Source organism: Mizuhopecten yessoensis, unplaced genomic scaffold, assembly GCF_002113885.1.
Source record: "Mizuhopecten yessoensis strain PY_sf001 unplaced genomic scaffold, ASM211388v2 scaffold10921, whole genome shotgun sequence".
Classification (NCBI taxonomy): Eukaryota; Metazoa; Mollusca; class Bivalvia; order Pectinida; family Pectinidae; genus Mizuhopecten; species Mizuhopecten yessoensis.
This window is the reverse complement of record NW_018408788.1, coordinates 530,990-557,530: the sequence shown is the minus strand read 5'-3', so window position 1 is coordinate 557,530 and position 26,541 is coordinate 530,990. Positions and strand designations below refer to the sequence as shown.

The 26,541-nt window shown below is 37.5% G+C and overlaps 2 protein-coding genes across 2 annotated transcripts; both read left to right on the top strand.

Annotated features, from left to right (window-relative positions):
• Positions 1–1,432: 1,432 nt before the first annotated feature.
• LOC110463683 lies at positions 1,433–8,449 on the top strand. Its single transcript, XM_021518482.1, has 5 exons — positions 1,433–1,600; positions 4,337–4,359; positions 4,728–4,766; positions 7,874–7,946; positions 8,290–8,449. The coding sequence occupies exons 1-5, from the start codon at positions 1,527–1,529 to the stop codon at positions 8,447–8,449; spliced, it is 369 nt and encodes a 122-aa protein (XP_021374157.1). The 5' UTR covers positions 1,433–1,526.
• A 1,769-nt stretch (positions 8,450–10,218) lies between these two features.
• On the top strand, positions 10,219–26,518 carry LOC110463682 (SCO-spondin-like). The gene is made up of 18 exons (XM_021518480.1): positions 10,219–10,282; positions 12,010–12,105; positions 12,571–13,176; positions 13,569–13,675; positions 14,100–14,250; positions 14,741–14,969; positions 15,351–15,699; positions 16,137–16,440; positions 16,648–16,818; positions 17,529–17,772; positions 18,282–18,587; positions 19,041–19,288; positions 19,733–19,917; positions 20,429–20,691; positions 21,471–21,601; positions 22,372–22,672; positions 23,707–24,263; positions 25,122–26,518. The coding sequence occupies exons 2-18, from the start codon at positions 12,051–12,053 to the stop codon at positions 26,516–26,518; spliced, it is 5,604 nt and encodes a 1,867-aa protein (XP_021374155.1). The 5' UTR covers positions 10,219–10,282; positions 12,010–12,050.
• Positions 26,519–26,541: the final 23 nt, after the last annotated feature.

Genomic DNA, 26,541 nt, shown 5'->3' with positions numbered 1-26,541 from the left:
AAGACAACATTCAAAGTGAGGTTGTCGTTTCACATATTTAATAGTACAGTACTTAATGTGAAAGAAATAAAAGCGATCATTGCAATATGAAAAAGATCTGTTACGTTCTTTATGTGGACATCTTGTTTTTATAATCACTGTCAAAAGTAAACATGCACAACTACAGACTAAGGGGAACCTACGTATCAAGTTTGAGAACGATCACTCCAGTACTTTCTGAGAGAGAGAAAGCGATAACAATAACTGTTTACGGACGGACGGACGGACGGACGGACGAAGAGCGGTTTTCTTTTCTACATGTTTTTGAGTAAAATAGTAAATTAGGAGTGGGACGACTGGGTCGACCGTTGTCAGTATAATGTGACCGAGTGGGGCGTCCTGCTGGGTTGTCTTCGGCAGTATGTTTCAGTGAGGTAGCACTATAAAGTCGGCATCAGTTCCGCGCTATCACAAGGAGACAAACAAAAACATATCGCAGCCTCCCAAAGCACACACGCATATACTACACGCATGCATCTTGCACACAGGGGAGGCCCTCCTTAAATGACCTTAGCTGTTAATAGGACGTTAAACAAAATCAAACAAACTGTTGTTTGACGCTAAATGACCAGAATTTTTCGATGGGCCGCTAAACAATCCAAATTAAATGTGTGTGTACTTCATTTTCTACAAAGGTAAAATCGCCGTACTTACCAAATCGCCACCAGTTCTAGGTCTCTGTAGTTTGCTCCGATTCTCAAATTAATTGCTGTTGATGATAAAAAGACATATCATTCAGTTCTCGTTGTTGTCTCTATTTATTATGTAAACATGTTTTCTGAACGTACAATTTGATTTGTGTTCATTTGTATATTATATAATAATTCATTTGTATGAAATGAGAAGTAAATATATAGACAAAAACACCATACGGTGGGTTTGATTACGCTACTGGAAGTACGTGTTGTGAAATATGCACCGGATGTCCTTGCTGCCCGAGTATCGAGTAAGCACGCTTTATTTTCTGTAAAATCGTTATCTCTGATAGACATATGAATATGTTCTCTTATTTAAAAGATATCTTTTAATTTAATCCATTTGATACATATTTAAAAACTTTGACAGATTTCTGAATTAACTATACTTTAATCCATTAGCTTTAGAAATAATGAATGTAAACGAAACTTATGAAGTCTACAGCTTGAAACATTTATCAAATCAGTTCTAAAGGTAAATTTAAAGTCACGACATTTAAGTTCTATATCCGTATCAGAGACACACAACCAACAAAACTTTATTTACTGTTATCTCAAACCTTACAATCCCGAATCAATGCGATAGAAATCGAATGTCATTTTAACCAATCGGGTTTGAAATATTTGGTCACGTGAACAAACTAACATTCAATAAATATCCCCAACCCAGAGCTACTTTTCCAAAGGGAACACAGGACCAGGTTTTATCCCCGAAGACGTGACAACTATTTCGTGTGAAACATTTTTGAAGAGGTGACATTTTCTCATAGGTAGTTGTTTTAGGGGCACCCTATGATGGCGCCCAGTGCCCTTCTGGGGACCGTGTGTCTGACACTGGTCCTCACAGGATCTCTTGTGGACTCAAGGTAAGATTGCCTTTTTTGGTTTCGTTTCAGCTTATTTCTGTACAAACCGAAAAATGAAATTGTTTACCTATACACCCACTGTCGGATAACTTTTAGGCACAGCATTCGGTTATTTGTAAGCACAGTTTTCATTTATTTGAGCACTGTGTTCAGTTACAGTGTATTTGTTAGCACATTATTCATTGTATTTGTAAGCGCAGTATTACTTTATGTATAACCACAGTATTAGTTTATTTATAAGCACAGTATTGGTTTATTTATAAGCACAGTATTGGTTTATTTATAAGCACAGTATTAGTGTATGTATAACCACAGTATTAGTGTATTTGTAAGCACAGTATTGGTTTATTTGTAAGCACAGTATTGGTTTATTTGTAAGCGCAGTATTAGTTAATGTATAACCACTGTATTAGTGTATTTGAAAGCGCAGCATTAGTTTATTTGTAAACATAGAATAGGTTTATTTATAAGCACAGTATAGGTTTATTTGTAAGCACAGTATTGGTTTATTTGTAAGCACTGTATTAGTTTATTTGTAAGCGGAGTAGCCTTTTATTTGTAAGCACAATTTTTGTTTATTTGTAAGAACAGTATTGGTTTATTTATAAGCGCAGTATTAATTTATTTGTAAGCGCAGTAGCCGTTCATTTGTAAGGCAGTACGAGTTAAGTTGTAAGTTACTTATTAGCACAGTATTCAGTTATTTGTAAGCGTATTTGGGTTTGGTTTGTAAGACAGTGCTGGATTTCTGTAAGGTTCTAACAAAAACCATAAATAACGGTATGGTCACCATTATTTCAGCCCCCTGATAAGTCATATTTAAAGAACCCTGTGGAATATCGAAATTCAGATGTATCGGAAATACCTTTGTCAATAATGCGGCATTACGGCATCATCGGACTTGTAACATGTCAACCTCTTTCGCGAACTTATTGATTCCTACGAAATGACATGATCTGAAGTTCATGTATGTACCTACGTCATGTGTGGCTTTATTTCTTCTTTCTCACAAATCAAGATGAAAGTTGGGAACTGTACCCTGTTTTAGGGGGCTTGCTGTACCTTTAGATAATGTTGGTTTACGTGTAAAACAGTGACCGATATTACTCAACCGATGTAAGGCCGTTTCTTGCAAGACAGTAGTAATTTGTTTACCTGAAAAATTAAAATGGTTTGTTTGCGTTTCAATATTTATTTATTCAAATGATTGTAAACAAAATAAGCTTTTCAAAGGTCGGGTAGCTTGTCGAAAAGTTTTTGCTGAAACCTATTTTATATGTTCAAATTGATTGCAAAATGATTTGTTGCGTTTAAATGTAGCTGTAATCGTTATCGGAATATTAAATTCAAGAGAAATTCTGAAGCACTTGTAAACCTGTTATATTAGTTTTTGTTTGTCATGTTATCTCACATTTTCAAAATTTTGATCCATTTTACAAACAATTACTTGGTTGAATATTATTACAAAACGTCAGTTAGGAATAAAAGATTGTTGATGAAAATAAAAAAGTCATAACTCTACCGTATATTATTAAGAAATTAAACTGTAGCCTTTTTTCACTTCCCTACTCTTTCTTTCCGTTGGTGTGTCCCCCGAAGCACCCGACTTCACGTGACATCAGCTGTTGCGTTAACGTTAATCCTAAACAAACAAATTATAGTGCTATGAATGCTATTGAACTTGTAGACGTTATTCACACAATATCATCATAAATTAAACAGTTGAGGTCACCGGGCGCTGTTCTTTTTATTGGATAAGCGTGGGTGATAGGGTGACATAGTTTCAGATCGTCTATTTCGGTAAAGGGGTGGATGACGGGTACGTTTTCACCATCATGCTGATATGAGGTACAGTGTCTTTCAGAATATGAAACGTGATCCAATGTTACTGCACTTTTCCCGTTATTTCTAATAGTTTGTATAAACAACTTGTAGCATATTTGTTACATACCTAGTGAATCTCACTATTTATACAGCTTGTTTTCAGACTATGCAATACAAGGCCCCAGTGTCATTCAATGATCTCAAGTAAAAATGTTTCTTAAGTTTTGACAAATATTAGCCATGAAAAGTGACGTCATTCGTAACTTGCTAAGGAAAATTTGAAGTCTATGATTGTTTCATGATTCCAGGGCAGGGTTCTGTAATTTACGATATCGATATCTGCGTTCTCAGTTTTTTTGAAAGTGGTCTTTGTCATCCGAGGTAGTTCTTTAACGATTTCTGCGCAGTTTCTGACGTCATCAAATAGCCAACAATGATATGCTCCCTTGGAAGTTTGAAAAGGAAAATGTGTACACGTTTTTCCGAATTTGACCGACATGACAGCTGTGTACCACATGTGGTTCAGGAGCCATTCCGCCTCCGGTTTGCAATTTGGCATATGACGTCATTTCTGTTAATAGGACGTTAAATAAAATAAAACCAAATCACTCCCTGTTGTTGACTCCGCGTATTGACTTTAGATTTTAGATTTGGTCCTAATTAGTTGACCTGTTTCTCTCTCACTTTAGTTTCCTCACATATAAATATGTATCCTCGACACAGTGATTATGCATGTTGATGGTGTATTACCGGCTATAGAAGTATAAGAGTATAATTGTGTGAATAGTAACTAATGTTTGGTATACAATCAGAGCTTAGGATCGCCAAAGAGAGCAGAAAGATATTAACATAGAACAAAGCACTCATTTTCAATACATTTTAAATATGATTTTATTTGTTTTTCTGTTTCAGAGCCAAGAGATCCAAACGACAAGGTACGCTTATAGATATGTTTTCCAAGAAGTGATAGCTAGTGATTTTGTCATCGGTTATACATTTGCCAAATAACGATAATCGTTACAGTATGCCATTATTCAATTGTTTCTAATCTGCAAATCGAATCTGGTCGTTGCGTTATTTATGACTGAGCTTTTACGCCATCAATATGTGTTTATTTACCCACGTATCGTCAATACGTTATAAAGTAATGTTCACCGATGATGTTATTAAACCAGTAATATAAAATAAGCATTATTTGAGAAAATAGAGGACATTGTGATATCTTGACATGATATTAACATACATATTAAAAATATTGAATACAAAATGTATCGTTATTGAATGTTTATTGGTGTACTTACAGCTTTCGACCCTTTCTCAGACCCATTCGGACCCGGCGCAGGTACGTAGTTCCACAAGCTTTAGTGTGTGTTCTCCTCGACAATAGTTGTAATAATGGTTTTCTATGCGAGCTGTACGCTATTTCCCGATTAAAGCTGAACGAGAGCGATACTTTGAAGTGAAATTAGGGGTATTCTATACGAAAACATTTATTTTAAATAAGCCTTTCCGGATGATAATCAGACATTTATGAATATAATAACATTTACTTATCATCCCCTTAAACAATTTCTATTATCTTTAGATTTATTTCTAACTAAACGAATAAATATTGTTTAAATATTATCGATACGTTGAAAAATATCTATCTGAAATAAACTAGAACCAAAAGTGGTAAAAATGTCCCTGTTTCCTGGTGCATCTGAAGACATTCTGGAATACGATACTAGTATAGTTATAAACATATAAACTTTATTTAGCTTTATGAAGCAGGCCATTACAACGATGGTAGCGTGTGGGGGAGGGGGTAGTTAAGTGGGAGGAAACCGGAGTACCCGGAGAAAACCCGCGTTTAAATAAAATTCTAGAATACCGCATCATTGGCTCCTATGGACTTAATTAATTCTCCTGTGTAAAGGTAGCACTTATAGGGGAAATAGACAAGTATCGGTGAGCCTGTTGTCAGGTAAAGTGACCGGTTGAAGTGTCGTGTTATTTTATGCAAGTTTCGATAAATTTTAAGATCATCTAATAAACAAGATCCAGGGGCGTTTCTAGGATATTTGAAAGAGGGGCGTAAAGAAACAAATCTTTTTTGGACCTTTTTTTTGCTAAAAAACATAAAATAATTGNGGGGGGGGGGGGGGGGGGGGGTGTACGCCCATAACGCCCTCACCTGGACCCGCCCCTGAGATCTTATATGATTTCTCGATTCGTTCGAAATCGCAATGCAATTCTTAAGATCCTCGTTTTCATTTTAGCGAGCTTCTAGTGAGCTTTATAGAAAAATTTGACAGTCCATCTAGTCCGTATATTTTATAAACAGTATACATTCATGTTAACAAAGAAGGCATGGCATTTTTTTATGGTTAAAAATACTGAAAATCACCACTATAGCATTTTTAATCTCCTTTTTTTGTTCAAATTAACATAAAAATCGACAAAAGGCATATTTTTCATTTCGTTTCTCTATAATTCTGTGCACCGATTAAATTACAAGGACGGCAGGCTTGTAGGTTTATAGGATTTAGATGTATGGCGTCATTCTTGGAAATGATATGTCGCTGGGATCAATATTTGTCTTTTTTTTTGTCAATTTAGGATCAATATTTACTAACATTATTTTGCTGTATGAAAAATGTAGTAGTTTTATAGGAGTAAGTACAATATGAACAAAGAAACGAAAAAACCCCAAGATAAAATTGAACCAAATACAACTTTGATACCTTTATTATACTATAAAGAGTATTCTCAGCCGATATGTCACCTTAATACCAACACTGTATCACTTACTGTACAATCACATATATACCTCTAGACATTTATACAGCTTATCGTCATGTACAGCTCAAAAACCAATCAATTAATTTTTAGTATTTGTGAAAGACGAATGCACTGGGATATATTCTAACATTGAAAGATTAATTCAGATGAAATCGTTGTGGAGTACCTGTGTAGACCTTTACCTATCTTGCTCTTTGTGTACACACCCACGTCGGCTCTATTGACATACCACGGCTTGTGCGAGCCAAACACACCTGATGCTATTGGCTATCTTCGGTAAAATTAGTTGTATAAAAGACCGATTTAAACCCGGAATCATTTTTCATTTTCACCTACCTTGGATGTCGTGATAAGCCCCAGGTATGCCTTTGAATAACCCCCGCTATCAACTCTCACTAGCCCCCCTTGGGGTTCAGTGTGACAGATAGAACTGGGATACTTGCCAAAGTGCACGTCCCTGGTTTAATCTCTATACTTTATATCCGACGAAAAGCTTCAATGCCAAAATATAAAGAGTGACGTGAACGGTATGATTATTCACAAAAAAAAAGTTAAAGTCGCACTTGGATTAAGCCTTTGCCATGTAGCGTTTACCGTGTGAAGCCAGAGACCTATCTGGAAACACCAAGTAACAGGTTTTTGTGAATGAATCACTGCTAAGCCTATGGAATGAAAGTTCGTAACATTAACAAAAATAAAATCCAAGAAAAGATTTAAACCTTAATATCAGGAAGTAACCCCGAACCAAGTTCACTTAAAAATGCGCGAGCTCATTGCAGGGCTATTTTATAGACGACCAAACATACAAAGTTCGTCGTCAAGAAACACATACACGCATAATACAAAATATGCTTATTTTCGCCATCTTAAAAGTACATAAAAGCATACTAGACCCAGTACAGCGTATTGGAATTAATTAGACCGCTATACCCGCGGTATGATCGTTTGAGGCGACCAATATGGGTCCCTCGTGGACGTGAATACTGAAAATTTAATTTGTTGATCTTCTTTTTTTCGGTCTTGTTACTGGGTCGTGTCGAACAACTCTAAACAATTTCTATAATAACGTTACATGTTTTAAATCTCTTTTCAAAAAAATAACTGTTTCTACAGTCTTAAACTCTCTGAAAACTGTTTGTCTCCCTTTTTATAAAAAAAAAAATGTGATTCACCATAGCCACTAATTCTTACATTCAGGATGACGTTTGTCTTTTACCTTACGTTTATTTGATGACATTGTTATATCACATTTGTTTTTGTCGACCATTTATTGACCCTGATGACCTCTCCAGCGTTGATGCTACATAAATGAACTCGTTCGTGGTTACATGACGTCATTATCGTCGACCAGTTTGTTTAAATTCACTTCCGAGTGCAGAGCTCTGGTAAATGAGACTGACTCTAATAAATACACAATAGTTATTTGGAAAATCTAGTCAGGGCTCCGTGCTCGTTGAGTTTTCCACTTAGCTTTGATAGTACCCCACTTTGTTAGTACCTGTCTGATATGTACAGATTTAGAATCCGTAGGTTTCAGATGTCGTTAAAAACGGATTGAAACATTTCTCTCATTAACGCGCTCTCTTTCAGCATTTAGACTAAACTGTATTTGAAAAATAAAATATTTTATTGATTTTTTATACATGGGAAATGCTTCTTTTCCAGGCGCCGGAAGTTGTAAGCCGATCCAGGCCCCAACCAATGGTAACATCGACTGTGGCGACAATATCCCCTTCTAGTGAGTGGCACAACTTCGTCAATACGGAGTACAGAACGTCTAATTCGTTTATACTTGTAGGAAATCACACAAGTCTAAATTAGTTATTATTTTGTTCGGCTATTTATAAAAGAAAAACTTCTAATACAATAGCGAATCAGTTCACAACTGTTTACATCTTAAATAGTTAACATATTTATTTGCTTAAAAAAATATTGTTTAAATACAGAAAACATGCAAGCAGTCTCGAGGATATGAAATTCTTGAAATTATCTGAAACTCTGTCGTCGAAAATATATTTTGATAAAAGAGAGGTAAAAAACGGGGTAAAAGTGATGTTTGTTTGTTTTTTTTATCTCCACAGCACGTGCACAGCTCGCTGTGACGATGGTTATAAATTCGAAACCAACGACAACATCATAGTTCGGGAGTGTGATTCTTCATCAGGGGAATACTTCCCCCTAACCGGGGAAAGTCTTGCCCCCGGGGAAAAACCCACCCTGCCGATCTGTGAACGTAAGTAACAAAGCAACGGTAGGGCGGGGGACGTGTTTTGACAAATTAATCACGGCAACATTGATGATAGGTTTTAACAAATTTATATTTTTTTGCTACAGATGAAAACTGTAATTAACTTTCTCAATCTACTGGACTGAGCCGACACGTTCCCTTTGGGAAAAAACATATTGATCGGATAGGGTGTCATAATGCATATATGCTATTAGTTTTAATTACAAATGGGATTAAAATATTAAGTAAACGGACAAATTAGACAGTTGTCACTGTACGAGGTATAAATGTCGTATGAGTTATCCCCTTGCAACATAATCGTCAGACTGCAATTTTAACCACAGTTTTCTCGACAATTTGCACTTTATGATAAGTCGTAATTTGGAACGAACCATTCTTATAAACTCTTACCTATAAGAAGATCTTTCTATGATTTATACGTCTCGTTCTTGTAAATTATGTTCCGCAAACGCAGGGGTCTCTTATATTTTGACTGTGCGTCTTTAATTCTTATAATCTTAATTAATGTGTTTGCTGTGTTTCTTCTTCTTCTTATGTCAAATGTTTCCCGTTCGACTATACTGGCCGGATACTTATACAAATTCTAATCAGTCGTCCAACGTGGCTATCGTAGCGTCTGATTTATTGACACATTTATGAGTGTACGCCAAAGGTCCCCCTCTATGCTTGATATTGCTGCAGCTTTGTACTTTTCCTACTTTACAACCACTTTGGGGACATAATTTAATTCAAATTTTGTCAACGAATTTTGGAGGGACTTTATTAAAACACAGTACTGTTTTATAATGTTTAAACTTTACTTGTTTACCATATGGCACATATGATTTAAGAGAGTACATGTATATGCTTGGGTATGAAAATGGTTTCATGAAAACGCGCTCGGGATTCATTCTCAGCCGTAATCTCCGAACCTTACGCGTGGTATAGGTTTCGCACAGAATGTTCAGGGGAAAAAATCGTCACTCGATTCAACTCATGTCAATATTTGTTGTCGGATTTGGGTCAGATTTAGACTTTTGTTAACTGCTGCATGCACTGTACAACTGCATGTTTAATTGATGTTATCTTACGGAACGCGCAGTATACATTGTCGGGCCAAATTAAACTTATTTTTAACCATATTTCATGCATTTTGACACTTTTCTTTCTTTCTTTTTATGAAGGCAATTGTAACGCAATTGAGGCAAATTCATAATTATCCGTTTAGAGGTTTTCGAAATATGACAAATAAATTTTGGAATTGTAGCTGGACCACGTGCATGAAGTTTTGGAAAGATAAAGAACAAAACAGTTCAACGTTTAATATCCCCTATGAAATATATAGTGTTAGAAGCTGATACTAAGATAATTAACCTTTTTTTTTCATTATTAAAATGCATGAAAAAGGGGACAGAAAACCCACTTAATTGTATCGTGGACTTAGGTAGCGACTCCGTGATTGTATTATGATATTATAAGTTAATGTACATACTTATTCTCATAAATATAGGTAAAACGAAAGTAAAAGATCACGTGATACTTCGGCAACCACTATCAAAACGGATCACGGATTAACAAGTTAAGATTACAGATCTAGAAACTCAATACCGGTTTAAGATTAAACTCAGAACTACATTTATTTATATCATAATTATTACCCCATTATCAGTATATTTCTTAGATAATTAAAATATAACAGGACGCTATTTACACTCGGGCAAAAATGCGATATGAAGTGAAGAAGAGTTGTCTTACCGGAAGTAAATCAAATCATCACAGATGGCGCGAAATTCGACTGATGAGACTGACACGACATTGGAATCTTATTCATCATTTGTAGCATCGAAGTAGGCCTAACACAGTTGATATAATAAGACATTTATTGGATTTATGTTTGCTGTAGTACTTTCACCTGTAACGCAATTAGCTGGTCGGAAACTAAGGAAATAAGTTCAAGTAACCCTTTTATCTGACACGGTGCACGTGACACAATGGATACTGAAGTAACTGTTATGCCGTATCGGTGTAGAAAAAAATATAGCCATTTCTTAAAATCTACATTTCCCCTCGAAATATAGAATGGTGGAAGCGGTTTGATTATCGGGTATTAAGATGTAAGATGAAGATTAAGGTGTAATAATTAATTGAAACAGTTTGTTGAAAATATTGTTGATTTTGCCTGAACAGTGATCATGATATTTTGTGTACATTTTTTGCCTTAACACAATGTCAATTATCACGTCGATTTCCACATATCACATTTATTAATATAAAGCACATAGCCAACAAGGCTGACTTCAGGTGAAAAGCAAAGCATTTGTATGATTTTACATATTTTACACTGTTCAAAACAGGTGATATTGACTCGTGTTAACTGCTCATGATCAGCATTGTTAGGTCACAGGCACTTGTGTAAGTAGTGGATTTTAGCTTAGGTATTAACTACCATATACAAGCGCATGTGGTTAGGTCCATATGCTTACACGGGTAGTTGTGATCATGATATGTCTATGCCTTAAATGAAATTTAAGTGCATATCATTATTATGGCATCTATAATGTAAAAAATGAAGATGGAAACATGAAGCATTTCCTTACAGTATTCTTGATGATAGTGAGTGACTATATATATGTATCATATATACAATGTATTTGCCAACATTTGAAATTTCTATTTGGGAGATTCTGCATGCATGCTCAAAATCAAAATCAAAAACATAAGTAACAGGTGTATATAAACCCCCTAGAGACAAAATAACCCTTTAGGTGACATATATTTTGAATAATTTAGCAAATTTACTGGTTGAAAATGTGAGTCTCCCTCTGCATGTGAATAGGAAAGTTGGCAAGTATGCTATTTATACTGTCAGACTTCATTGTACTTATTACTTATGATTTGTAATATATATATAGAAGGCTGTGCAGTGTATGCGGAATTTGTGTGATAAAATGTCATTTTTCATCTGAAAACAATAATATTTTTAACAAATAGATCCTTTAAATATAGTGGTCATAGTTAACACTGTTCTAAAGACATATGGTTCTTGTTCTGTATTCTTTATAAAAATAACATCCCCTTGACATATTTATAATATACTTGCCAACTCTCTGCAATTTCCATTGGGGAGTACATACTGTACAATGTATGTACATGTGTTCTAAATAAAAGACATACATTACAGACCTGTGTCTATATACAGCCGAGGGGGGAAACATCCCTTTTAAATGGCACCCTTGCTTTGAGTTGTTCTTATATACAGTTGAAATCATCAGACATTTGGAAATAAAAAAGTTTAGCAAAATAATTTTGAAAATGCTAATTTTACAGCCAAAAATCTAGAGACTCGTTCCAAAATAGAGTTGGCAAAAATGCAAGTATGTGACTGCAGCTGTATGCCATGACATTTAACTTGAATCATTAATATTTAGATGGGGATTTATTAAAAAGTTACCTATGATGTATGATTGATATATAAATTACACTGTGAAGTGTCTTTTATGTGTATTAAATTGTTGGCATAAAATATTTAAATTATTATAAAACTACTAATTGTACAATCTTTTTTTCCCCGCAGCTGTTTGTCCCAAAGGGTGTCAAAATGGTGGTTCCTGTGTCATGCCGGACACCTGTGCCTGTTCTCAGGGATGGAAGGGACTCCACTGTGAAATAGGTAATTTCTGGGGGGGTTTTAACAGTATTTCTTGTAATGTCATGAAACATTTTATGTATCATCAATTTTTGAAAAGAGATGGGCTATCTTGTCACAGAACACCATGTTGTTAAAAAGAAAAGATATTACAAACAGGATGTTGTTAGTTTTGTGATGAATAACAGTCAAATTTCTCTTGTACAATGTAGATTGAATACTTTTTTTTTTTTACGTATACATGCTAAATGTCAAAATATTCACTTCACTTGTGAAATATAATGGGTCTTTTTAGTTTATCATTCAAATCCTTTATATATATATATATACATATAGATCAGATTTTATATTCATTGTATTATATTTTGTTTTAAATATAATGAATTTGCAAAAGTAAACAAAATTTTTGAACACTTGTCATGTATAAATGCAACAATTGAACATGAACACAGGTTAGCACTGGTTGTAAAATCCTTGTATCTGTTACAGTTGGCAGTGGGTCCCCTTCAGAGGTTAACCTCCCCACAGGTCTGCCACCCACAGGAGCCCCTCCCAGTCATTCTGCATCCTATGATGCAACATGTGTAGCCTGGGGACAGGACCACTATCGGACATTTGACCGCAAGGTGTATTCCTACCAGGGTCAATGTGAATATGTTTTGCTGAAGGACTGTGCAGCCAACACGTACAACATCCACGTTATAAATGATCAGGCGTGTTCGCCCGGAGCACCATGTTCAAGACAGGTTGACATTTATTTCGGAAACGTGAAAGTTTCACTTAAGAGGGAAGCCACAGGGCCAGCGGTTCATTGGGATGGATCATTGATGACATTGCCATCGACTAGAGACGGACATGTTTTCGAAAAGCTTGGCGCGTACATCATCGTCAGAAGCACTCTAGGATACATGTTACGGTGGGATGGACGGGAGTCTGTGTTCCTTGCAGTTACGTCAGATCAGCGCGGTAATACATGTGGACTTTGTGGTAAATATGATGGGGACCAGTCCAACGACTTCCTGACAGATTCTGGAAAAGTTGTCTCCTCTGCTGCCAGTTTTGCTACAACATGGAAAAGATCTACACTTGGGTCAGGTATGTTGACTTATAATACATCTTCAGTTATATATATATATATAATATGTGACATAATAATATCCCTGTGTTTATCACAGGCACCTGTTATATTCCAACATTATATAAAATGTACTGTAATGCCTTCTTAAACATCTGAAGTTGTATAACATATGACATATCCCTGTGTTTGTCACAGGCACCTGTTTATTCCTATGTTATATATAAATGTACTGTAATGCCCACTTATAATATATCTTTAGTTAAATAGTGTGTGACATATCCCTGTGTTACTGTTTATCACAGGCACCTGTTATATTCCTACATTATATAAAATTTACTGTAATGCCGACTTATAATACATCTTTAATTAAATAGCATGTGACATATCCCTGTGTTATTGTTTATCACAGGCACCTGTCCTGATGTACCACAACAGACATGCAGTTCCGCTGCTGCCACACAAGCTCAATCCACCTGCTCCACAATCATGGGATCCGCCTTTCAGTCGTGCCATTCGGTAGGTGATGCTGACGTGGTCTCGCAATTGTCAAATAGTGCTTTTTGGTGACATAAGGAGTTGGTTGATTAAACCAAAGCTTCAGTTGACCCTTGACATTAAGTAATTTCAGAAGTCAAATAAAAATGTTCCCTGAATTTTTGAGTGTCAAAATATATATCAAATTGATCTGTTCTTTAAAACACAGGGATAAAAGCTCATTTTTTTGTGAGTCAAAACATACTCTCAAAAGTCTATTGAAAGCTCTGAAAACTGTTGGTCACAATTTTCTATTTTGATTTCTGTTAAAATGAGCAAATGTCGAGCAAATAGGTTTGTCTTTTTCAAAATAACTATTTAAAATTAAACTACAAAGCAGTTCGTAGCAGAGGAGGTGAGTTAACCTATTGAAGGGAGTTTGATGTAATGTTATGTTGGTTTACAGACTGTGGACCCCCAGCCCTACCTGGAGGCATGTAAGAGTGATTGCTGTAAGAATTCTATCCAGACCTGTACCTGTAACAGCTTCGAAGCCTACAGCCGTGCCTGTATGGAGGCCAACGTGAAACTCTCCTGGAGAACAAATCAGCTATGTCGTATGTAGACTTCTATGTATTCGTAGAAAACATGACTATCAGCGTTCTTTTTAAGTTTTGGATGAGGGACATGGTTAACTTGAAAGAATAACCATTTAAATGTTCACATGCTGTAATGTTGACCAATGCCTTACTCGCCCTCTAGATCTGTAACAAGGACGAATAAATTATGAAAGCAATTTTTTTACACAAAGTACTAATAATATTAGTAGTACTACTATGCATATCAATTAACGCCAAAAAAATCCAAAAAATAATTATAACATGGGCATTATACACGGATGTGCACAATATGCGTATATTTACGATACCTTTAGAGCGAAATTACTTTGAGAAAATCTGGATTTTACTGGTGAAATGTAAACGTTTGACTGAGTGAAAGCTTCCCTGTGTACCGTATTTTAATTATTAAGTAGCTGTTCGAATTCCTATCTTTAAATTTACACTTAAGATGTAATGTATATGTATTTCAATTTTACTATTTCACTAGCTGTCCAGTGCCCAGGAAATTTTATTCATAAGGAGTGCGGAAGTCAATGCGCAAGAACATGTGGCTCCAGCACAACCTGCTCCGACACTGCATGTATTGACGGATGTTTCTGTCCGGATGGTATGGTTGTATCTGGGGACACCTGTGTGACTCCTGCTCAGTGTCCTTGTAAACATGGAGAGCACCTCCATCAACCAGGGGATACTATCAAGAAAGATTGCAACACCTGGTACGTATGTGTACTGACACAGGAATGGTCAGTGAGGTCACAAGATTTCAGTTCTATTTTAATAAATTTGAAACATTGACAAAACTAAATTGGATTTAGTATTCATTTACTTTTTTCTCTTTTCTAAAAAAGCTGAACTAATTATTCTACAAACAATTTTTTTAATGTGAATAGAATAAAAGATAAATCTTATCTGCCTCATTGACGAATCCACATGTCAACTAAAAGAACAAACCGAAATTGACGAATTACGATAGAAAATCTTCAGTACAGATATGTGTAAAATATCTAAAACATGTAGAATATCCTCTTGACAAATATCTATCTCATGAAAGATTTGAGAATAAGAGAAACATATACTGGAACAAATTTTGCTTTCAGCACATGTAAAGATGCAGCCTGGGACTGTACCCAAAGGAAATGTAAAGCAACGTGTTCGGCTACTGGCGACCCTCACTACATGACGTTTGATGGCAAGCGCTACAATTTCATGGGTGAATGTTCTTACTACCTGGTGAAGGTGTCACCAAACTTCAACCTGCTGGCAGAAAACATCCACTGCGGACACGGGACTGCTTCTTGTACCAAGTCAGTCACGATCGAGTACCAAGGTCACACGATCAAGATGGGTTCCCAGCATGCACTCACTGTAGACTCGGTCTCCGTTCCTAATCTGCCCTACCGAGGAACTGGCATTGTTGTAGATACAGTCAACTCCCTGTTTATAAAGGTATGGATATTTAAGCAATAATTCCATGTCTGTGTTATGTACTGAGTCTTGATGAAAAGTTCTTCTTCTTCCAATAATCTGTATACCACCTCTGTTGTATTGTCACAGATGAAAGGTTATGTGAAAAGAAAGCAGGAATATTTTATGATTCCATTTTTTGTTTGTTTCCATTCTAAAGTATTATGTATCAAAACTATTTGTCATTCATAACTCTGTGCGTTTCTATTACAACTGTTAACAATAGGACTGTCACAGTTGAACAATTTATATCAAGGTATACATCACTAGTTCTGCTGGCTTGTAGATCTATTTTCAGGCACTAGTATGTTGAGTGGAAAATTCACTGCAAAAGGAAAGAAGTAGATTTTTTTTTGGTCTTTTCAGCTCAAAATTTTTAAATACAAATTTTCAAAGGTGTGAAAATTGTTAATTTATAGGCTATCCTGGACAATGGTGTGAGTATACTCTGGGACGGGAGAACACGTGCCTATATCACTGTGCCTCCCACCTTTGTCAACAAAACCCAGGGCCTGTGCGGCACTTATGATTTCAAGCAGTCCAACGACTTCCTGACAAGAGAGGGTGACATTGAGACTTCGGAAACAAACTTTGGGAACCGATGGAAGGTGAACCCCACCTGTAAAGACGTAGGGGAGGTCGTAAATGCCTGTGAAGACAATGCCCAGAACAAGGCCAAAGCAGACCAGTACTGTTCCTATCTGTCTGGTGACATCTTCAAACGTTAGTACAATTTCATAGATAATAACTTTTTTCAATTTATTTTGATCATTGGTATCAACCACTTGTGCATTAAGCAAGAAGGAAAACTGATGTGCTGGTCTAGTGGGTCTGCCCACAAACTCCCCCCCCCCCCCCCCCCCCCCTTCTTTGATACTCATGTCTACTGATTTGATTTGAGATTCAATGTTTGTATGTTTTCCTCTCCAGCATGCCACAGTGTTGTGGACTACACAGTGGATCTACAAGACTGTAACTTCGACATGTGCCAATGCCTTGACAACATCAAAGATTGTCTTTGTCCCATCTTGGCAAGCTACGCTCAGCGATGTGCCTCCTCAGGGGTCTCCATCCCATGGCGTCTCAACGTCTCCGAGTGTGGTAGGTATCCTTCAGTCTGTCAAACCACCCATGATAAGAGAGTATATCTAAAACATTCTATGGCATTGTTGATTTATTTTGTTTATTTCATCTTGTGTTTTTTTTTGTTTTGTTTGTAAAAAGCATAGGAATATTTTTTCAGAAATGATTTACTAAAGTATTGTAATTCTGGTGAAAAGTTTCCAAATCTTATTTACAGTTTTTGATGTAACATGTTACTGTGTTAGATCTCAATTAAAGCTAATCGATGGGTATACTACAGTATGCCTGCACACTTGTACCTGACATTTACTTACTTTGTACAATCTGCAACGTTATGTTATTTTACTTTTGTCCTTCACTTCACCCTGGGTGCGGTTCTTTGGTGAATTGTAAGGGGACATCACCCCATAGGCAACATTGCTGGGTGTAAGACTGTTATGTGATGCAGTAATAAATTAAGAAAACTATTGGATAGTATCTCCAAAAGCTTCCAGTCTCGTCAATTAATTTTGGTAAATGAACTTTCATATTTTGAGTTTCTTTGTAAAAAGTTAGTTCATGTTTCTGTTATTTTCTTTTTTTTCTATTAAATTTAGATTATTTTATCATATTGGGGGGAAAGTACAACAAAAAACAGTTGGTAAGGGGGCTGAAATATGATTTTAACAAGGATCAAAATGATGCTGACATCTCTATAACCTCTCCCTTTTTACTGCCTTTTTTTTTAGCTCTGCCATGTACTGGAGGTCAAGAGTACCAGGTGTGCCCTAACGAGTGTAAGCGTACCTGTAATGTTCTCGGGAAGTATCCAGACTGCGAGCAGTCCCAGGAATGTGCAGAGGGGTGTGGCTGTCCAGCTGGTGAATCTCTCAATGACAACGGCGAGTGTGTGACCATTGACCAGTGTCCTTGTGTGTTTGGTGACCGCCAGTTGGAGCCAGGCAAAGCTGTCATGATGCAGGATAAAATCTGGTATGGCAAACAAATTTGTTGTGTTTCTTTCTTTAGATCTTACTTAATTAGGGTAGGTACATTTTCAAACAATTTACATTATAGGTTACATAGAGACTATGTTTCAGACCGTTGTATAACCGCAGCCAAAAAATATATTTGGATAGGCATTTAAAACTGAGTAAGTAATAGTGGGCCCCAAGACAAAATTAATTGTGGGTGTTGTGTGTCACAAAAATGTGCCTCCCTATGGAACAGCAACAAGGCATCATATGACTTGTAGCATAAGGCAAAAAGTCCTTAAAGTCGGTATATAGCATTATGTAGTAACATATATTCCATGGATGGCCAAGGGTTACATAAGACATTCATTAATACAGGAGATCACTCGGTTAGGTTTGATACTACTTACATGTAAAATGTTGATGTCCTATAAAATCAGTCTTTGTTACTTTGTATCCTCTTTACGATATCCGAACAATTATGAGTTACAGGTCAATATCTGATATTTCAACATTTTCTCATTGTAGTACATGTCGCAGTGCACGCTGGGATTGCCAGATACCGTCCCCCAATGTCGCTGTGGCCACCATCTCGTCCCCTTGCCCGGACAGTGAAGAATACACCAACTGTACTTCTGACTGCCCTGTGACTTGTCAGAACATGGCCACGCCACCCAGCTGTCCCACTTCATCCGATTGTCAGCCAGGCTGTCGCTGTAAACCAGGATATGTGCGCGAGGGCGACAACTGTGTCCTGGCTGGCCAGTGTCCATGTCACCATGGCGGCAAGGCATATCTTGAGGGAGAGACCATGATAACAGACTGTAACCAGTGGTTTGTACATTCACACTTTTCTTGATCATGGCAATGAGAGTTATCTTCCCTTAATTTTCTATTTAATAACTCCCCATGATGATGCCTCCACTATACTTAGTGAAAAGTGTATCCAGTCTTTGAAAGTCATTTTGGTCTCTGGAAAAGCTTACAATTTTTCTCTGACAGGTCATTTGATATTTTAGAGATTTTTTTCACCTTTTCAATGACAAAACCAAGGGAGGGGGAGTAGTGTATCCACATTTAAACAAATGCTTGTTTTACACACTCCCAATGAATTCCAGGTAGCATAACCTGATATGTCCCTTGAACTTATTCCTCAGAAATATATATCTCTCTAATCTCTATTTGTACCTCATTATAATTATAATCTACTTTAAACATAGCATCCATTATCTGCCCTGAACACCCAGCAATATGTCTGTTTGAGAGTTGCTTGTTGCCTCCTTGCAGTGTGTGTACCAGCACCAAGTGGGTATGTGAAAACAAGGACTGTCCTGCCGTCTGCAGTGCCTATGGTGATTCCCACTATCACACCTTCGATGGCAAGACCTACGAATTCCAGGGTAACTGTGACTACGTTCTTGCCAAAGCAACCCCGGATAACCCCAACCAGTTCCAGATCACCACGGAAAACATCCCTTGTGGAACTAGCGGTGTCACATGTACCAAATCTATCACTTTCGAAGTGGGAGTGCCAGGTGAGTACATCATTTTTCATAATAAATGAAATGTGGCAATTTTCATTTTAATGCAAAAGATAGAAGATTAATCATGTACTGATAGAAAATATGTATGGCATATAAGTGACCCCTGCAGATTGTTTTCTTTTAACGAAGCGATAAAAAGGGTGTTTTAAAAAGACAGAAGCAATATATAGTGTGTTAGGGAAACGCACAAAATGAAAATTAAAATAACTTTATTTTCTTGTAAAAGCAATATCATTTACTGTCAATGAGTATGGGTATAAATTAGTAATGTCAGCAAACAAAACAAATAACTTAAAAATTTAAATACTTCTGAAGCACTATTTAGTGATTAAATTACATATCAGTATGAAAATCCAATATTTGAATCTGTTTACTAGTTAAAAGGGAAATAGCTATATTTGATGTTGCATGCGACCACTGTTTACTATTTTGCAGGGAGCCTGAACTTCTTCAGGATCCAGCTGATACGAGGCAAACCTGTGTATGTAGAGTCAACCTCTCCCTTCCACAAACAGGAGATCGGCAACTTTGTAATCATCACTACGGACAGTGGTATCACACTGACATGGGACAAAGGCACACGAGTCTACCTCAAACTTTCTACTATTCACAAGGGCAAGGTATATCCCACAGTTCTAGCTAGTATACCTCTCACACAATGTCAGTGGATATTAGAGTTTACATTTAGAAAAAACAGTAATTGAGTGAAGTTGTGATTTTCTTTCCGAGAGTCAGTTAGTACCTAGTAAAGCTTAAAGTTCTACTCATGCAAGAATTTTGAACATTTAATTTCTTTTTCCATGAAACAAGATGAGAAATAAGAATTGACACATGTCAATAATATATAAAAAAAACCCAAGTTTTTTACTTGGATAAATGGAAATAGTATCAGAAATTCATTGCAGGTAGCTTCCGAAGTTGTGAGTTTGTTATTATTTGAAGTGCAAAAACTCCCGGCTTACCCAACAAGCTCAACCTTTATCTTGTAGTTTTGACAAGGAAATTTTCATCCAGATTTGAAGAAAGTGATGGTACATTGTTATTTTCCATTTTTAAGATTGTTAGCTGTGGAATAGTGAGGGCCATATCATAATTTAACACACAGTAACTTCATGTAATATCATACCACAGGTTGTTGGTCTGTGCGGAAACTTCAACGGAGACCAGTTGGATGATTTTACTATGCCCCAGGGTGGACCCCCAGCAGTGAAGGTAACTACCTTTGCTGACAGCTGGAAGGTTCGCCAGGCCTGTGCTGCTCCAGGGGAGATAACTGACACCTGTGAGGCTGCTCCACACCGCAAACCTTGGGCACAGCGAAAATGCAGCATACTGCAATCACACGTCTTTAAACCCTGCCATCATCTCATCCCTGTACAGGAATACTTAGACAGGTATATACATGTAGAGAAACATATTTTGCCTGTATTAATATTTTAGCACTTTTCAAACTTTAAATATTTTGCTTAATTATGATTAATTGAATTGAAGTTTCTTTATATTGTTTTCTGTTGTATATATATTGTTAGTGTGCACATTCTTGTAATGCCACATTAAGTTAAATTTTGATAACACATTGTTATTGTAACACATGATAGAAATTGTTGCATTTTTAGGAAAGAGTTGTTTTATAACTGAATATAACAATACAGTGATTACTACGTGTTACTATAATTAGATGATATAATGGATCGCAGGTGTTCTTTAAGATATGTGTATCTGTTACCTGTAATGTTTACAGTATTTAAGATAGACATTTATGTACATGTTATGATGTTTTCTTTGCATGCTCAATATGTAAACCAACCAAATAAAAACATGGTTCAGTGTAATTGGGACTTCTGTTTGTCACATGAGTTTGTTTATGTCACTATTTTTTTATTTTATTTTTTATTATACTTTATTAATATTTCACAGAAGTGTTTTGCTGCAGATTTCAGGTCTAGTAGTCATGGTCCAACTTTGCTATTAATTTCCTATGTTGTATGATTTGCAGAAACTGAAATTTCATTCCAATTTATACTGGCATGTTAACTCATTCACCCCTAAAGACACATTTGAACTCTTCCAATTCAAAGGTTGGAATAGTTCATTATGAAATTTCAGGGATGAATGAGTTGAGGAACAACAACAGTTGAGTGCCTGTATGACGAGCAGTTCCTTTTGTTGACAGGTGTATCTTTGACACGTGCGCCTGTGACCTGGGAGGCGACTGTGAGTGTCTGTGTACTGCCATCTCTGCCTACGCTCACCAGTGTGCTATTAGTGGCCTACCTATCAAATGGAGAACAGAAGAACACTGTGGTATGTGTGCCTGTCAAAACCGAACCCAAGATAAATCTTTAACAAATAAGTTGATATACATTCAGGAGTAGACATTAAGAATAGCCCTGTAGGCTGAGTCTAGTGAAATCTTCTGAAAACCACTTGCCAAATTTACTTGTCAAATTTGATATTACTTATTATGCTGAATACTATTGGGTTGGTGGAATTTGCAAATGGAATAGCAAAAGGGGAATCTACTAACCTGATTGACAAGTGCACTTTTTGGCGGAAATTAATTTCTAGCCCTGACACATTTACACATAAAGATCTTTAAAATACATTAAATTTAATATATGTATAGTTACGCCTGACACAGAATGACAGTGGAGTTATCAAAACAAACCAAATAATTTCTTGAAAACTATTTCCTTAAGTTCTTTCAGATATTGAGAGGTGATAATTTTGAATGCGTTGTAAGTTGTTCCAATATTTATAATACTGGAAAGAGTTAGACAAAAGTGACGGAATTTAAGAAAATTTTGTAAAACATGTTAAACATGATTGTGCCAAAGTACTGTTAAACATTATTTTATAGATAGTATAGATGTACCTGACTGTTTTATAATGTGTATCTATGAGAGACTAAGGAATAAGGTGAGTGATATTTCTCTTATGAAATTTGTGTTCTGTGAAATAGTTACAAAGTATTAAAAAAAAAATTCACTCCCTCTGTCATAAAGATTTATCAGTTTTAAGAAATTGTTAAGATTTACCGGGCAATGACATTTTACTGTATTTTTGTCTTTCAGCCATCCAGTGTGAGGATTGTGAAACTTACAACCCTTGCATTTCCCTGTGCCCAAAACGTACCTGTGACAACCACTTGGTCTACGACACTGTCACATCCGGCTGTCAGGAGCAGAGCTGTGTAGAAGGATGTGATATAGCACCATGTCCATCTGGACAAGTGTACGACAGCTCAACTAAACCAATGAAGTGTATCCCAGAGCCCTTCTGTAACACAACTGTCTGCACTGTCAATGGGAAGGAATACCGTCAAAACGAACGCATCACTGACGGCTCCGTCTGCCAGGCTGACTGCGAGATATGGTAATTATAGTGCAGGACAAAAACAGAACTTTTTTAGGATTTTTAAGATTCTTATTTACTTGTTCGTTTACCATTCAAATTTTTCTACTGTAAACATACAATAGGTAAGTGATTGAGCATCAACACCACGGATACCGTAAACGTAAGTCTTTTACTAGTTTACATATTTCGGATGGCTAGGCCAACTGTTATCCCAACCATCGTCAGGGTTCTGATGACAGTTGGCCTAGCCATCTGAAACATGTAAATTAATAAAACTTACATTTACAGAATCTTTGGTGTTGAGGCTCCGTCACTTACCTACTTGTTTTAACCTTTGGGCGGGTTCTACTAGAGTACTTCGGTATCCACCACAGATTCCTCCACCAGTACCTCAACCTACCACTGCCCACAGGATGATAGATCTCCTCGCCCAATAATTGTGTTGATGTTCCAATACATTTACATTTATTTATTTCAATATTTAAAACACAGAATACAAGAATAATTGATTTGTGATTGTCCTTTTTGAGGAATTAACATTATCACTTTATATATGACGTTGACGTTCTTATATGAAGTCAATGGCAAAAGAATACATCTGGCATGTTGTGTACAACCTATTAAGACACAAGTTTCTCCCATACTTTTAAATGTTAAAGTGACAGCTATCCCACAGCACACAGCAGTCACATTCAAGTGTAAGGATATCTCTGTCCTCTGAGGTCCAGGTTTTATTCGCATTTTCACAATTAAATCTACTCATAGTTTACCATTATCACAATCTGTATGTGTATGAAGATAGGGGAATTCCGTCATTGGGTGTAGAATTTGGTATCGGGACACCAGAATGTTTAATTTTGATCCCAAATTCTACACCCTTGAGTAGAATTTCAGTATCAGGTAACCAAAACAATAAAACATTGTAAAAGTCTTTTAATGGCATTGGATATCCAACTATTTCATGTAAATCAAGATGAAATGGAACCTAGTTGATTTAAATCCCCTTCATAGTTTCGTCATTAAACATACCAGGCAATATCATTTATCTCCAGTTACTGTGACAACGGTAAGATCAAGAGAAACGGCTACTGTAGTACAACACTCGGGCCATCTACAGTACATAGTGGCAACCCAACTCCTGGTCCAGTGCTTGGTCCCGATGGCCGCCCTACGGCTGGTCCTAGCTCAGGTCAGGGCGGAAAACCAACTCGCCACCCACAGCCTGGTAGCCATAACAACCCAACAGCTGGTCCCGGATACACTAAACCACACCAAGATGGAGGCTTCACAACCTTACCACCTGGTCCGACCGTTCTACCGCCTGTGTGTGTGGCAAATGGCTGGACAAGCTGGATGAGCATTGCTGTGCCCACAGCATTCAACCGAGGGGATGTGGAAACAATGGAAGGACTGAGAGAGAAGTATACATTCTGTGATGATAGCATGATCACAGAGATCCAGTGTCGAGTCATTGGTACAAACACAATGGCTGGCCAGGCCGGACAACGCGCCACCTGTAATCTGGCTAAAGGGCTGGTGTGTAACAATGCATACCAACGCAATGGCGAAATCTGCTATGACTACGAAGTTCGATATAACTGTGATTGTGGTGAGTAAGGAAGAAAATGAAGTCATATGTAAGATGTGAAAAATGTCAAAGTACACTATTTAAATTTAATTTATTGTAATTTTAAGATATATTCCGAGAAATAATCATTTACTCTTAATTAGAGTAGATCACATTATGTATGATCAATGAATTTTCAGTGTCAGTTGAATATGTGATGCGAATTTCTAATTTATTGACCTTTGCAACTTTAAATCATTTGTACAGTGATCTTTATATCAAATCACTCTAGCCAATTCTGATCTTTGTCTTAATTTTCCCAAATGATTGGTCCCTGCTAAATCATTCTGGAACCGTAGTAATTGAGCTTTGACTTATCCAAACTCTATTTTGATAATCAGTCCCTGTCCCCCAGTCTTGTTTCTTCTTAATACTAGTAAGTCTGTTATGGGTGTACTGGCACAGGAGCCTGTTCTGGCCCTGTACAAATGTTTATCTCGTCCTAATTACTATACAAGTAGGTTATTAATTAGTTGACTCATTGTCACCTTACTTATCACGAAAGGATACTTCCAAGTAGATACCCTAATGGTTTATTACCTTTACATTTTAACAATAAAGAATTTTAACTTAATGTATATATGAGTACAGTATATCATTCACAGCAATTTTCTTAGTTTTCATTCCTTTCAGCAATAGTTTTAAGTATTCTCTATACAAACTATCTACCTTCCTTGTGGTACTTAGTTTATATAGGGACCAACTTAACAGGTAGTTAGAAACTCTGTTAAAAAACAAAAATTGGTAATAACAATTAATAGATTTCAAATAAAATGTGATAACAAACATGTTTAAAATAAAAGCTATATCTCGTTTAATAGCTGTGATACTTTATTTCAGCTCCAACAGCAGCCCCAGGGTTAGGACCCAATGGTCAGCCGACAGCTGGACCAGAACTAGGACCCAATGGTCAGCCAACAGCTGGTCCAGGATTAGGACCAATTGGTCAGCCTACAGCTGGTCCAGGATTGGGACCCAATGGTCAGCCCACAGCTGGACCAGGATTGGGACCCAATGGCAAACCCACTGCTGGACCAGGATTAGGACCCAATGGCCAGCCCACAGCTGGACCAGGATTAGGACCCAATGGCAAACCCACAGCTGCACCTGTTATTGGTCCCGATGGAAAGCCAGTCTTGCCAACCCCTATGCCAGGTGTACCTTATCCTCTCCAGCCAGCCTGTGAATGGTCACTGTGGATGAACAGCTACATGAAAACCGCCTCAAGCAAAGGTGACTATGAAACAATGAGTAACCTCCGCTTGGCTTACTCTTTCTGTGAATTCCCGTCAAAAATAGAATGTCGTGTCTCTGGCCAACAAACTCCATTAAACCAGGCTGGTCAGATGGGTGTATCCTGTGACATCAACCGTGGTTTGGTATGTGAGGACATCAACCAGAACACTGCAGCTTGCCTGGACTATGAGGTGCGAGTCTATTGTAATGATGCCTGTCATCCAACAGCAAAACCAGGTCTAGGAACCAATGGCCAGCCAACAGCTGGACCAGGTTTAGGACAAAATGGTCAGCCTACAGCTGGACCAGGATTAGGACCAAATGGTCAACCTACAGCTGGACCAGAATTAGGACCAAATGGTCAGCCTACAGCTGGTCCAGGATTAGGAACAGATGGAAAACCCACAGCAGGACCAGGATTAGGACCCGATGGAAAACCCACAGCTGGACCAGGATTAGGACCCGATGGAAAACCCACAGCTGGACCAGGATTAGGACAAAATGGTCAGCCTACAGCAGGTCCAGGACTAGGACCCAATGGTCAACCAACAGCTGGTCCGGGACTAGGACCCAATGGTCAGCCCACAGCTGGTCCAGGATTAGGATTGAATGGCCAGCCAACAGCTGGCCCAGGATTAGGATCCAATGGTCGGCCCACAGCTGGTCCAGGATTAGGACCTGATGGAAAACCAACAGCTGGCCCAGGACTAGGACCCAATGGAAAACCCACAGCTGGTCCAGGATTAGGACCCAATGGTCAGCCCACAGCTGGGCCCGGATTAGGACCCAATGGTCAGCCCACAGCTGGTCCAGGATTAGGACCTGACGGGAAACCCACAGCAGGTCCAGGATTAGGAACCAATGGCCAGCCCACAGCTGGTCCAGGATTAGGACCCAATGGTCAGCCCACAGCTGGTCCAGGATTAGGACCTAATGGAAAACCCACAGCTGGTACAGGATTAGGACCTGACGGGAACCCCACAGCAGGTCCAGGATTGTGACCCAATGGTCAGCCCACAGCTGG